Below are 15,929 nucleotides of genomic sequence, written 5' to 3'. Positions count from 1 at the left end.
ATGTATAACGCGAATGCAAGTTTCTCGAGTGATCCGAGGTCGAACTCAGGGACTTGTAGCAAGATGTATGCGGTAATGTGCATGCGGCGGTTGAATAAAAGAATATTAGAGGGGTTGTTAAGCTAACACTATTCCTACTCCTACTCCTAGCTATCAGACAACAAAATGAGAATATGAATGAGAAGTAGAGACACGACAACTATTGACATGAAGTAAATGGATGGAAAAATAGATAAAATGTGGAGATGTCTTCATTGTAACCCTTAAGAGTGACCGCAAAGGCAACCTTAGTCAACGCAAACCATGTTGTAATGCCACACACACTTAAGCCTAATTCTATGACGTATGCGATATATATGTGAAAGTGCTGAGAAGCCTATGCCAGCCTAAACCCCTATAACCCGCTCACGTGCTCTCGCCGCATGAGCATGATGGCCGCATATCACTACCATATCCAACTTCCTGGATGTATGCAATATCCTATCCAATGACTAAGTATGCGATACTCTAGTAATCTCACTAAGTGAGGCAATGAAGTTATGGATGCTAAGTAAAGAAAGGTGGATATGGAATTGAAGGAAACAGAGAAATGCATTGAACACATAATGTATTAATTCCTTAATCACAAAATGTAATACAATACAATATAAGAAAAGAATCGAAAATGAAATGACCAGTTGGAAGCAAAGACTTGCTTCCACCGAATGTGCGTCAAGGCTGCCGATGGTACCATGGATTGGTGGTGGAGCTGACTCTCCCGAGATCTAGCTCTATTCGAAGGCTCTGGTCGTCACTCAAAATGGAGGAAGGAGATAAAGAACTCTCAAGCTTTCTTGTCACGCATTGTCTGTATTGCAGGGATAAACCCTAGATAAGTTAAAATTCTGCTCATTGGCTTCTTTATATAGAGCTTGGATCACCGAAAGCATTAATGGGCTGCTCTGATTTAGACATTCGCGGCGCGTTAGTCCTTTCTGAATCTCTACTGCTAATGGCATGGTAGGTGAAATGTCAACATCAGCTTTTGATTTTTCTGAGATGTACGTTGATGATGGAAAAATAGGCATGTGCAGCGGAAAAGAGAATTGATTTTACTCTAATTGCACAAATTAAACATGCAACCCTAAATAAACTAATTAGGGTTATTTAGAAACATTACCTTTGAAGCTCCTGAAACTCGTCTATCTTCGCTCAAACACGAACCGGACAACTACTAGAGCTGACCTACTATCCTCTGGACTCAGAACTGGGTTGTGGGACCCGATGGATGAAGAATCTGAGAGAGAGAAAAAGATGGAAATAGTAGAGAGAAATTTGGGTTGGGTTTGGATTTTTTCAGCCCAATTTTTAAAAACTAATTTTGCAAAATGTCAAAAAGTTTTTAATCCAAAATGATAAGCCCGTATTTATAGAAAAGGGCCATGCAAAATTGCATGAAATAACTTCATAAAAACCCAACACCTAGAATCCACTATCTATGTGGGCTTAATGTCTCCACAATAAGCCAACACCTAGCTGTAACGAAAATTTTTATTTCTTCTTAAAACATGCGCTGATACAAATATGGATATGAATGAATGCAAATTTTATATCTTTAAGCATGTGGACAAATATGCGATACTACTTTTAGATATGTGTTGCCTATGAATATTCTTGTAGTATGCCTTGCGTTGTCACAAGTTTCCTTACGTTGGAACCAAGTGTAATTCCACCACAAGTTTCTCGGTGTGATCCGAGGTCGAACAGAGGGACTGTTTGAGGTTATTGTGGTATGTTCGTGGTATATGCAACCAGGTTTTTCAATCTTTAAAGAGTGTTTTGTACAAGTATATAAAATTACAAAGTAGAGGAAAGCAGTAAAATGCAATAATAAAATAAGTACAGTAAACCTAAGCTAGATGATACAAGATACAGGCTTCATGATACGAGATGCTGGGGTCTGAGCTGGCTGTGAAGGTTATGCAAAGAACATGGAATGCGGCAGCAAGTCTTATGTACAAATAGAAAGAGAAAGATAACTAATATGAACAACGCAAGTTTCTTAATTGCGTCGAAGTTATAAGTACGGTTTTGCTTTTCTCTTGGTGTACACCTTTCAGTGATTGACCACACTCCCACATGTTTGTGGTGAATCAGAGACGAACGTAGTGAACGCAAGGTTGCTTCCATGTTTGAAAGTATTACTCCTTTAGATAACGCATTCTTCTAACCTTCTCTCGATAGATCAGAATGGCATCTTCACTTCTGCTCTCACAGGTGAAGATGTCGTCTAACATGCTTTAGCTAAACGTAGTTATCTCTTTAACACAAGTTAAGTACTCATTTAATTCATATTAACTACCAGGGGATTAAGAAGACATCATGGAGAAAGTGATTCACAGAGGAACAGAAGTAGACAGAAAATGGAATATGAAAGTAATCGAAACATTGAAAATATCTATTAAGCGTTTGATACATGGTGTGTGAATGAAGAGATAAAGAAAATGGAATACAATGATGAAAAGAGATAGAACAGATACAAACAAGTGCCAACGTCTAGGCACCAATTCGGGTGGAGATCTGCTTGCCGGATTGGATGGATCAGATGGATGAATAAGACTTCCCTCTCAGGCTTGCTCATCCGATAGCAGGGTTCTCAGCACAGAGCTTCTCGGTGGGTATTAGGCAGAATAGAACTGAGACTTACCTCTCGGCTTTGTCTCGTCTTTTTCCTATATTTCTTCAGTTAAGCACTCAGCTCAACCTTTTCTCTCAACACTTTAGCAGCAATTAGCCCCGTATCCAGTAGCATACATTTTCTCTGAAATCTATGGGGTATTCATAGGTGAGGATCTTTGACTCCGGCCTTGTAGTCCCCACTTTTTGTTATGGAAATTTCGAAGATGGAGGGATATTATTCCTTCTGTTATGCAATTATACCGTCAATTCTGCACAACCGTTAGTTATACACGTGTCTCAATCCTCCGCTTTTGCATTGCTCAGCTGCATCTTTAGATCGTGAGTTCGCATGCGGTGTTGATTTTATTACCGCATGGGGTTGAAAGTCAGCTCTAGATCGACTGTCGCATTGGCCGTCATTGTGTTAATCATCTCTTCATTGTGGATTGATGGGCGCATTGTGACAGAGATGCGTTGATCAGTTCTTCTTGAGCCTTGAGGGTAAGCGGTGACTCGGTTTCCTGCAAAACAGAGTAAAATCTCCTTTTCTTCCATCTTAAAGATGTTAGTGGGTGTAATTTCGATAATTTATAATTATTGTAATTTTGAGATAATTTTTATACAATCGGTGCATATTCACTATCTTTTGGCCACAATATCTAGATAAGGCAGTACAAATAACTTGTATTTCTACAAGTTATCACACCCCCAAATTTAGATATATGCTTGTCCTCAAGCATATCTTCTACTTAGTCAATAAAGCTTAATTCCTATCCTACATTTTTGCGTCGATTGGTTGCTCTGAATGTTACACTTAGGCATATTACTTTACATCGCAACTTCTTCCTATCCTTGCTAATTCTTAACAAAGCCCTACTTTATTCTTCTATATAACAAATTTCTGCTAAAAAATGCTTTTCTAATTTTTCAAAATAGAATGTTTATCTCTTCTTTGTCAAAACAACTCGATGTATCTATATGCGGTGGTCAAAACTTTACGTTATTTATTAGAGACTATTGGTCATGGTTACACTCTTCGTTTTGGCCTGTCCCCACGGGTGTCATGTGAACATCCAACTACGGTTGTGTGTCAATTTCAACTTTAACTCATGAATTTTAGAGGACTGGTCTCTTGTATTTTTTTTTCTATTTCATATTGCGTTGTTCTTGAAAACCCACCTTCGTTTTGGCTTGCTCCTACGGGTGTGATACGAATATCCAACTACGAGCATGCTTCTTTTACAACTAAACTCTTATTAGGTTGGGAACATTTTAAGGGTTTCCCTTGCGCTGACATTGAAGATTTGTATGATTTTTTATTTTTTTTTTTGAAAAGTGGATGCGTTTTCTTAAATAATGCATATTCTAATCTTATCTGCTCAGACCTTCCCCACCCCTAAATTTAAAGATGAGCAAGGTCCTCATTGCATTGTTTGGAGAGACTAGACAAACACTTAGAAGAAAATTTCAAAAAGAAGGTTTGAGCAGAACTTTGAAAGATAAAAGGTAAAGTACTGCTAAACTAAGAATTAACTAAGTGTTAGTCTGAATTTACAAAGTATGAGAAATGTTTCTAAGTATAAACATATATTACATCATAGCAACGCAATGAAGAACACAAAAATAAAAGATTGAGAACATTGCAAGTATTGACAAAGGATGATAAAGAAAAAGACACATGCAAAAATGGAGTGAATATGTACTCATTATATTGACTATTAACAAAGTATACAATTAATTACAAATTAACATAGTACAAAATTTTGTGCTTGTACAAGAATCAAAGAATTGAGATGTCATTGTTTGAATTCGATTCAGACATGTGCATGATAAAAAAATTAACACCGTTCTTCTCTTAATGCAAGTACATTTTTGCTGAGGACGGGCAACAACGCATACACCCCCGCAACAATCCCTTTAACTAAACACCTTTCTAGAGGATACCTTAACATAGTGCATTTAGCTAAGGATGGGCAAAGGACATATACGAGCGTAACACACCCCTCAACTCAATGCATTTGATTGTAAAGGACGCAAGGTGTCTCTTGTTAACTCACTATGCACCCATCATCGCGTTACATACCAGTTTTTAATTTTCTGTTTAATTCATCAGAAACGCAAGTCGAAAAGACGTTGCAGTGTTTAATGTTTCATCCAATCATTCACATGAGTTAAAGAACAAAGCTAGTAATGTATACAAACTCAACGATTTAAACATGACATGAAAAATTAAAGCGAAGAGAATTACAAAAAGCAGTAAAGGCTAATTCTAAAAAACAGTAAATACAGAGGGAAGTGTGAAAAAAGAAACCTAAAAATTAGTCAAAGTGGGACTAAGAGGAATGTTAGATGTGGCATGACCTAGCAGGCAATCGGAGCTGGAACTCACAACGCTACCTGAAAACCTATCGAGAAGGTAAGTATGAAATTAAGTTATTCTTATTTAGTAATTGAGATTGAAATGTTTATGTTGTAAATAATTTGGTTCAACATCTAGCTTAGAGATGGCTAGGTGAGGTATTGTTGGACAAACTGAGAAAGTTGATATTAGAGTAGCGCAATGGAAGCGTGGTAATAGACGAGGGTATAGGAGGTTACAACAGTGGTTGATATGAAACTTCAATCGGAGTTAGTTCGAGTAAATTTCAAGAACGAAATTTTTTAAGGGGGAAGTAATTGTGAAACCCGGATCTCCATTTTCCTACTTAAATAAGTGATTAAGGGGTTAATTAGGAGAAAGTTAAATCCTATGCTATGTAAATAATCTAATAATTTTACAATTGTCATAATAACTGTAATAATTGTCACCTTCTGTGGATCAACAATTAGTAAGAGTGAATGTAAACTATAATGGTTAGGTATTATAGTTACGATAACCATATTTGATTCTAGAGTACGAGTAGAGAAGACCCTAAAAGGATAAAAAGAAGAGAAAACCTTGAAGACGTAAATCCTGAATAGTGAGGAAAGGATTGAAGAACTAAGGCAAATATAGAAAATTATTTGAGATAATTCGTGTGGAAGTTGCACGGAGATAAACCATATTTTCAGTAGCTAGCGAGATTGGAGGAAGTTGGAGAGAATGGAGAGAGCGAGATTAGAGCGAGAGCGAGATTTGAGCAAGAGCGAGATTTGAGCGAGAGAATGGGAGAGAGCGAGACTGGTTGAGCGAGAGAATGGAAGGAAGCGAGAATGGTTGAGCGAGAGAATGGGAGAGAGCGAGACTGGCTGAGCGAGAGAATGGGAGAGAGCGACACTACTGAGATCCAAGCTAGCGAGAAGGCTGAAGAGAGCGAGATCTTTAGCGAGAGTGGAGAAAGCGAGAGTTTGAGCGAGAAAGTTGGAGAGAGCGAGAGTGNAGAAAGCGAGAGTTTGAGCGAGAAAGTTGGAGAGAGCGAGAGTGAAGAGAGCGAGATTGTGAGCGAGAAAGTGGGAGAGAGTGAGAGCGGAAAGAGCAAGACCAGCGAGAAAGTGGGAGAGAGCGAGAGCAGCCTGAACGCCTCATTCGAACGTCACGCCCACGCGATCGAAGGAAACCGCCTGTGCATCGAACGGCCGGGCATTTATGTGTTGAATTTTGCCACGATCTTATAGATTATGCATTGAAAACCCTAAATTGAATACAAACAAAGCTTGAAGACGTAAGGGCAAATGTCAATTAAAATTGAGGTGTCCGATTAAGAGGAATTCTTAAACCCTAAGAAATTGTGTTGGATGCATTTGGGAAGAACACATTGAACCAAGGTGAAGTCAGCTTACGTTGATAAAGGGAGGATTAAACATTTGACCATGCAGCCAAGTAGTTGGTGTCAACACCATAGGAGGTTTGGACGCCTATAAATAGAGCCGTTGGGATTTCATTTTCAAATCACACATCATAAAATTCATAAAAAGATGGGGAGAATAGAGTGCATTGGACAGTGAGGGTGGAGGAGAATGCATCAACTTGAGACGAGAAGATCTCCCAATCTACTTGAGTGTTTGATGTAATTTCAAATCCGTCTGAGAGATAAGAGAGTCTAGTTTTTCATGGTGAGGCTTTCGGAGAAGAAGCGCTAAGGAATTGGGCTGGAGAATGAGGAAAAGACAGAGGGGTCGAGCTATCGGGTAAGCTGAGCCAGTCTTGATGTTTGGATGATTCCGGCTAAACCATGAAGAGTTATAAGCTAAGCTTTTATGGTAAGCTTCTTAAGATATTTTAGAATAGTTTTGTAGAAGGAAGTATCTTAAAATAAGGTTTATAACTATGAGTAATCTAAGCTGTAAGTTGGATCTGGATTCTAGGGGTAAAAAGGGAGCCCGAGGTAGAAAAGGGAACTATTAGAAAGGCTCCTAAGCAAATAAGATGAGTGTTATAGCTTTGATAATTAACACAGTGTGAGTGTTATAGCTTTGATAATTAACACATAGTGTGAGTGTTATAGCGTTATAGTTTCGATATATCGTGAGTGTTATAGCTTTGATAATTAACACATAGTGTGAGTGTTATAGCTTTGATAATTAACACATAGTGTGAGTGTTATAGCTTTGATAGTTAACACATAGTGTGAGTGTTATAGTTTTGATAGTTAACATATGTTGTGAGTGTTATAATTTTGATAGTTAACATATGTTGTGAGTGTTATAGCTTTGATAATTAACACATAGTGTGAGTATTATAGCTTTGATAATTAACACATAGTGTAATTGTTATAGCGTTGTAGGTTCGATATATCGTGAGTGTTAGGTTGCCTTGATAGTAAATGCATATTGTGAGTATTCATTTAGCTTTATAATCTGATATTGAAATATATGCATCTGTAGATACAAAATACATGCTTTTGGTGATAGGATGATTGCCATGATATTTTGTGTGTGTGACTATGGTAACTGTGATTATGCTCGGGATGTGGTTAGCATGCTTAACAAAAGGTGCTTGGCTGGAAAATTGGTCGGCTTCGGTCGACGAGAAATAATAGTTGGTGACGACTGGCAGGAAATATGGTCAAGTACCTAAGCATGACTAGCGAGATAAATAAAATGGTTGATGTGCACATTGGTGGGAATTGGGGTCACAGGAAGGTTTCCATAGGTGATTGTATTGTTTGATGATATGATATGCATGCTATTTGTAGCTTTTGGGATAAAGATTATTGGTTGCATGATTATATCTTTGACTGTGCATGAGTTATAATGCGAGTGTTGGCATGTGATTGATTTCCCAAAAATGATGATTTTCAAAATGATTTTCATCTTTAAAAGAACGACTCACTAGGCTTAGTAGCTTACACTCTTCAAAATGTTTTCTTAATCCCCACCCCCCCAGGTAGCGGAAGATGAGGAGTTCCAGAGTGTTGCTAAGGTCAAGGTCTGCCACGTGCCCCATTTACACTTCCGGAGGGTGTTTACGGTTGTCGTTGTAAACTTTGTTGTTAAGTCCTTAAGTTGTATAAACGTTATATCACTGTCGTAATAAAAAGATGGGCCTACTTAATCCGTTATAGTTATTCTCCTTGACTAATCATTCCGCTGTGTATAAGTTATAGTATGGTATCAGAGTTATTCTGCAAGACTCATTAGGCAGTAAATGTCAGCTCAAGGATTGATAACTGCTGCAGTTGCATCCCTCTCCCAGGCTGAGAAGGTGGTCTGGGGGCAGGGTGTGACACATTAGTCTGTGGGTGATAAGTAGTCGCAACTCGATGGCTGACGTTAAATTTAGTGAACAAGTTGGCAATTATGCGGTTGATAAAGTGAGAGCCCTCATCGCTGATTAAGGCCCATGGCATCCCATATCGAGCAAAAATGTTCTTCTTCAGAAACTTCGCCACTGTGGCCGCATCATTCTTGGCACATGCAATAGCCTCAACCCATTTTGATACATAATCACTCACAACCAGGATATAGTGATGACCTTCTGATGGTGGAAACGGGCCCATGAAGTCAATTCCCGAAACATCAAATAATTCCACTTCTAAGATTGATGTCAATGGCATTTCATTTTTTTTGACATATTTCCCATTCTCTAACATCTGCCGCATTGCACAACGTGGGCGTGGGCATCCTTGAACAATGTTGGCCAGAAATAGCCACATTGTAAAACCTTTGCGGCAGTCCACTGCCCCCCAAAATGTCCTCCATACGGGGACTCATGACAAAGCTCTAGAATGTGCTTGACTTCGTGCTCAGGAACGCATCAACGTAATATATGAACAGGTCCTTGCCAATATAGGAATGGGTCATCCCAAAAATAGAATTTGGCATCATGTCTTAGCTTTTTCTTCTGCTGGTAAGAATAGTCATCTGGTATTTGACCAAAAACGATGAAGTTCATGATGTCCGCATACCAGGGAACATTAATGACCACTGCCATCAGCAGCTCATCGGGGAATCTTTCTTCAATATCTTTTTCTTTACCTTCAACCTCACAATTCTCCAATCTTCATAAATGATCTGCGACTTTGTTCTTGGTGCCCTTGCGCGAAAAGTACGCTCGATCTCAGGGTCAGCTTCGAATTCTGGTTCAGCACCAGGACTCATAAACCGTCAGGCTGCTCTCCACGTTGAATAGCCAATACAATGAGATTTGTCTTGCAAAATACCAAAAACACACTTAAACAATAAACCATTAACCAATCCCCGACAACGGCGCCATAAACTTGTAACGCAAAATTTTATTTCTTCTTAAAACATGCACTGATACAAATATGGATATGAATGATCAGAAATTTTATATCTTTAAGCACGTGGATAAATATGCAATACTACTTCTAGATATGCATTGCTTATGAATATTCTTGTAGTATGCCTTGCATTGTCACAAGTTTCCTCACGTTGGAACCAAGGGTAATTCCACCGCAAGTTTCTCGGTGTGATCCGAGGTCGAACACAGGGGCTGTTTGAGGTTGTTGTGGTATGTTCGTGGTATATACGACCAGGTTTTTCAATCTTTAAAGAGTGTTTTTTACAAGTATATAAAATTGCGGTAAAGTAAAAGAAAACAGTAAAATGTGATAATAAAATAAGTACAGTAAACCTAAGCTGGATGATACAAGATACAGGCTTCATGATACAAGATGCTGGGGTCCGGGCTGGCTATGAAGGTTATGCAAAGAACATGGAATGCGGTGGCATGTCTTATGTATAAACAGAAAGAGAAAGATAATTGCATCGAATTTATAAGTACGGTTCCGCTTTTCTCTTGACGTACACCTTTCAGTGATCGATCGCACTCCCATATGTATGTGGTGAATCAGAGATGAACGTAGTGAACGCAAGGTTGCTTCCATGTCTGGCGTGAATGAAAGATTAAGAAGATGAATACAGATGATGAAAAAGAGATTAGAAACAAATACAGAAAAGTGTCAACATCTTGACACAAATCCTGGATGGAGGTTTTGCTTGCCGGCGTATGGAAGAAATGGAGAGGAGAGCTTCCCTCTCAGGCTTGCTCTTCTGGTAGAAATAATCTTCGTACAGAGTTTCAATGGCGGGGATTGGAAGGATTCCTTGCTCGGAGACTCACCTCTCGGCCTTGTCTCTTGATTATCCCAGATCTACTCTTGAAGTTGCTCAGACCAGTCTCTCTCTTAGATCAGTATATACACGTCCTAAGTCTTCAAGTATATCTTTTTGTGAATTTGCAGAAGCTATTTATAGGTGAAGCTTGGCTCTTTGACTTTGTGGTCCCCACTTTACGGTTATGGTAGTTCCTGAAATGGTGGAGTGAATATTTCTTCTGTTACTCAATCAACTCGTAAGAAATTCACAACTGAATGCTGTACATCAGTTTGAATCCTCCATAAATGCGTTGCCCTTTACATCTTCGATCGATCATCGCATGCGGTGTTATTTTTTATTACCGCATGCGGTTGAAATTGTGTTGATCACTAAGCTCTTGATCGATTGTCACATGCACCATCATTGCATTGATCATCTCTTCATTCTTGAATGATGGGTGCAATGTGACATAGATGCATTGTTTCTTTTATCTTTGAGCCATTAACGTATGCGTTGATTGATTTCTTGCAAAATAGAAATTGAAACATCTATTCTACCATCGCAATGGTGTTAGTGGGTGTATTGACGACATTTTATAATTCTCGCATTTCTTAGCCAATTTCTATACTATCGATGTAACTTTTCTTTCTTTTAGCTGCAATATCTAAATAAAACATTATAAATAACTAGTATTTCTACAAGTTATCACACCCCTAAATTTAGATATATGCTTGTTCTCAAGCATATCTTCACTAAAGCAATATTGTTCAGTTCCTATCCTAAATATTTTCGTCGATTGATTGCTCTGAATGCTCCACCTAGGCAACATTACTTAACAACGCAATTTCTTTCTATCCTTGATAATTCATAAACATGCCCTACTTTATTCTTCTATACAACAAATCTCTACTCAAAATTCCCTTCTAGTCTTAAAAAGAATGTTTACCTCTTCATTCAAAAACAACTTGATGCGTCTTGAATGCGGTGGTCGGGTTGCGTTATTTTATTAGAGACTGTTGATCATGGTTACACCCTTCGTTTTGGCTTGTTCCCATGGGTGTCATGCAAACATCCAACTACGGTTATGTGTCAATCTCAACTTCAACTCTTGATTTTCAGCTAAGTTTAACTTTTTCTGGTCAGAGGAGTTGTCTTTTATATTATTTTATTTTTCTCTCAATTTTTTTTTTCACTTTTCATATTGCGTCGTTCTTGGAAACCCACCTTCGTTTTGGCTTGCTTTTACGGGTTTCATGCGAACATCCAACTACGAGCAGGTTCCTTTCACAACTAACTTTTATCAGGTTGGGATTGTTTTAGAATTTCCCTTGCGCTGACATTGGAGTCTATATGAATTTTTGTTTTCTTTAATAATGAACATATTTTTCTAATGCCCGCATTCACTTGATCGCATCTGCTCAAACCTTCCCTACCCCCAAATTTAGAGATGCACAAGGTCCTCATTGCGTTTTTTTGGACATAATAGACAAAACACTTAGTCAAAATGTTGAAAAGAAGGTTTGAGCAGAATTTTGAAGGATAAAAGGTAAAGCAGTGCTATTGCTACAAATTATCTAAGTGTTAGTCAGAAAATACAAAGTGTGGGAAATGTTACTAAGTGTATGCATATAATTCATCTGGCAACACAATGAATAACGAAAAAGAAAAGATAAAGAACATCGCAATAATTGACAAAGGATGATAAAGAAGAGGCTAATGCATACGGAAAGAATTGTTACTCAGTTGTATTAAAAATTAACAAAGAATTAGCTTCTATACATAGAAAAATAATGAATGAAATTATCTTTTGTATTTAATTCGAATGGATGCACGATTAAAAATTAACACCATGCTTCCATTAATGCAAATGCATCTTTGTAGAGGACGAGCAACAACGAATGTATCAATGCAACACACCCCTCAACTCAACGCATTTCTTGAGGACGGGCGCATGGTATTTCTACTGGTGTAACACTACCTCAACGTAGTGCATTTTTGCTAAGGATAGGCGAAAAATACATACGAGCACAACACACCCCTCAATGCAATGCATGTGGGTTAGATGGACGCAAAGTGTATCTTGTTATCACAAGATGCACACATCATCGCAATGCATACCAATCTTTATTTTTCTTTTTAATTCATCAAACATGCAAGTCGATAAGACTTTGCGGTGGTCATCGTTTTATTCAGTCATTCATAGAAATTTTAAGAACATCGCTACTAATGCATAAAAGTAAAGAAATTAAACACAACATGGAAATACATAATTGAATTAAATTGAAAGTAAACACATGAAGCATTAAAGACTAATTCTAATAAGCAAGAAATAACGCAATTTAGAAATCAGTAAATGAAAGCTGTAAAGAAAGCAATGAAACATAGATATAGGGATGCTAATTGAAAGAAGTTTTTCAGAGTTACCGCAATAGCATCCCCGTAAGCGGTTAATCCTGCTTTCCTAAGTTGATGGTCTCCATGCGTTGATCCACGTCACCCCCATTATAGGGCCTCATTCGTTGACCATTGACATTAAATGCATTGCTCCCATCTTCGGTTGTGAGCTCCACTACGCCATGGGGGAAGATAGTTTTGATGCGGAATGGTCGAGACCAGCGGGACTTCAACTTCCCTGGAAACAATCGAAAACACGCGTTAAACAGAAGTACCTATTGACCCTCGAAGAATGTTCTATTGTTTATGCGGTCATCATGCCATTTCTTGGTTCTCTCCTTATAGAGCTTGGCATTTTCGTAGGCGTTCATTCGCCACTTGACCAGCTGGTTCAATTGCAACTTTCGGACGTTCCCCGCGTTTGCTAGATCAAATTTTAGCTTCTTGCTTGCCTACATTGCCTTGTGTTCCAACTCGAGAGGCAGATGACAAGCTTTTCCAAAGACCAGAGCATATGGGGACATGCCAATTGGAGTTTTAAAGGCAGTCCTATATGCCCACAGTGCTTCATCGAGCTTGGGTGACCAATCCTTCCTGGAGGTACTGACTACCTTCTCCAAGATAGTTTTTATCTTTCAGTTAGAAATTTCTGCTTGCCTATTTGTTTGTGGGTGGTATGCAGTTGCAACTCTGTGGCTGACATTAAACTTAGTCAACAGGTAGGTGATTATGTGGTTGATGAAATGTGAGCCCTCATCACTGATTAAGGCCCAGGGCATTCCATATTGGGTAAAAATATTCTTCTTGATGACCTCAACCAACTTTGATACATAGTCAACCGCGACCAGGATGTATTGATGCCCTTCTGAAGGCGGAAAAGGGCCCATAAATTCGATTCCCCATACATCAAATAATTCAATTTCCATGATTGAAGTCAAGGGCATTTCATTTCTTCTAGTCATTTTCGATGTTCTCTGGGATCTATCGCACTGCACAACATGGGCATAGGCATCCTTGAATAGTGTTTGCCAAAAATAGCCACTCTGTAGTACTTTTGCGACGGTCCGCTACCCCCCAAAATGTCCTCCATAAGGGGACTCATGACAAAGCTCCAAAATGTGCTTGGCCTCATGCTTAGGAACGCATCGACGCAAGATATGATCAGATCCAAGTTGATACAAAAAAGGGTCATCCCAGAAATAAAACTTGACGTCATGTCTCAGCTTCTTCTTCTGCTGGCACGTGTAGTCTTCGGGTATTTGGCAGCAAACTATGAAGTTTACAATGTCTGCATACCATGGAACATTAACGCATACCGACATCAGCAGTTCATCAGGGAATCTTTCCTCAATGTCTTTTTCTTTCTCCTGAACCTCACAATTTTCTAATCTTGATAGATGATCTGCGACTTTGTTCTCGGTGCCCTTGTTCAAAATATCAAAGCAGGATTGGAAGTTGATCAAGCAAAAATCGACGCAATTTCCAAGTTACCACCACCATAAAGTGGCATTTCTCCCAGTTTAGAACAAGATTAGTTTCCACACATCTCTTTAAGACTTTAATTTGATAAATATGAGTCCTAAATATTGCCAAAAACTAAAAAATCATCCATAAATACCTTGACTGACTCCTCTAGGAAATCTGAAAATATTGCCATCATACATCGTTGGAAGGTACCTGGTGCATTACAGAGTCCAAAGGGCATGCGATGGAATGCAAATGTGTTAAAGGGGCACGTAAAGTTGTTTTATCTTGATCTTTCAACGCAATTGCAATTTGGTTGTACCCTGAGTAGTCGTCAAGAAAACAAAAGAACTTGTTCCCCACAAGTCAATCTAACATTTGATTAATTCATTCTTGTTGTAGGTGACGACTGTCATTCCCCCTTTCTTTGGAATGCATTTCACTGGGCTTACCCAGCTGCTATCAGATATAAGGTAAATGACACCTGTATCAAGCCACTTCACTATCTCCTTCTTCACAACCTCTCTCATGGAAGGGTTCAAACGACGTTGCCTTTCTCTAGATCCTGTTTTTCCTTATTCCAGACGAATCTTGTGCATGCAATACGAGGGACTGATTCCTCGAATGTCCGCCAAGGTCCATCCCAAAGCCTTTGCGTTGTTTTTCAGGATCTGGATAAGTGCTTCCTTCTTATCTTTGCTCAACGAGGCAGATATAATAACCGGTAAAGTGTTATTGCCTCCTAAATACACATTATTTGGTGCACTGGCAATGGCTTCAACTCTAACATGGGTGGTTCTTCTAAAGATGGCTTAGTACATTGCGTTGTTCGTTCAGATAACTTGAGTGTTTTCAAAAATCGACTCAAATTTTTGAATTGCGGCATAATTTTCCTCCCACATATGCGCCGATCCAAAAACCCCATCTTTGATTCTTCAGGATGGTTGCCAAGTTCTTCTTGCAATTCCTCAACATATTGACAAATTTTTCATATACTTGGGTATTTTCAACGTGTTGAGAACACTAACCTTAACTTGCTGATTGTCGACCCCGAATGGTAAGTCTCCTTTTTGTACATCGACAGTGCTCGCCCTTTGTAAAAAATGGCGACCCTAAGATGATAGCCCTCAACATTTCAACTTCATAGTCTAATATGATAAAGTCAGCAGGGAAGATGAACTTATCTACTTGCACAAGTACATCCTCTATTTTGCCCTCGGGATGCGTTATTGATCTATCGGCCAACTGCAATGTAATTGTAGTTGGTCTTGCGTTGCCGATATTCAACTTTTTGAAGATTGACAAAGGCATTAAGTTTATACTCACCCCCAAATCACACAACGCATTTCTGACCTTCTTTCTCCCTATTGAGTAGGGCAATGTGAAACTCTCGAGATCTTTCATTTTGGTGGGGATGTTGTTTTGAAACTGCGCACTGCACTCATATGTTAATGTAACTGTTTCATTCTCGCTGATCTTTCTCTTGTTGGCAAGTATGTCCTTGAGGAATTTCACATAGCTCGGCATCTATTCCAACACTTCTATTAAGGGAATGTTAATATGAAATTGTCGGAGTACATCTAGGAACCTCTGGAATTGTTTGCTGTCATCTTTCTTTCTCAGCCTGGAGGGGAAAGGTGGAGGATCTCGCCGTACTTCCTGTTCAATTGGCTGTTCATTGAGGTCTTGTGTTTACTGTGTTTTAGGAGCTGGAGGTTGCATTGACTTTGCTTTAGAGTCTTGTTGAGATTCATCCTTTGTAGATGTACTTTCTTTTGAATTGGTAACTCTGTCATTAATGGTTCATGGGTCATCGTTGATGGTTAAATCTACTAGTCATGTTACTGAATCTGGTACAGGTGACATGGGGACTATTGTTTTACCACTTCTCAATGTCACTGCTTGACATTGTTCTTTACCACGTGGCCCCAATG

At 38.9% G+C, this 15,929-nt stretch overlaps 1 protein-coding gene across 1 annotated transcript; it reads right to left on the bottom strand.

Annotated features, from left to right (window-relative positions):
- Nucleotides 1-15,024: 15,024 nt before the first annotated feature.
- LOC120067624 lies at nucleotides 15,025-15,522 on the bottom strand. Its single transcript, XM_039019169.1, has one exon. It carries the CDS (start codon nucleotides 15,520-15,522, stop codon nucleotides 15,025-15,027), a length of 498 nt encoding a protein of 165 aa, XP_038875097.1.
- Nucleotides 15,523-15,929: the final 407 nt, after the last annotated feature.

The sequence above is a fragment of the Benincasa hispida genome, chromosome 12, assembly GCF_009727055.1.
Source record: "Benincasa hispida cultivar B227 chromosome 12, ASM972705v1, whole genome shotgun sequence".
Lineage (NCBI taxonomy): Eukaryota > Viridiplantae > Streptophyta > Magnoliopsida > Cucurbitales > Cucurbitaceae > Benincasa > Benincasa hispida.
The sequence above is the reverse complement of the archived record's forward strand: the minus strand, read 5'-3'. Positions and strand labels throughout refer to the sequence as shown.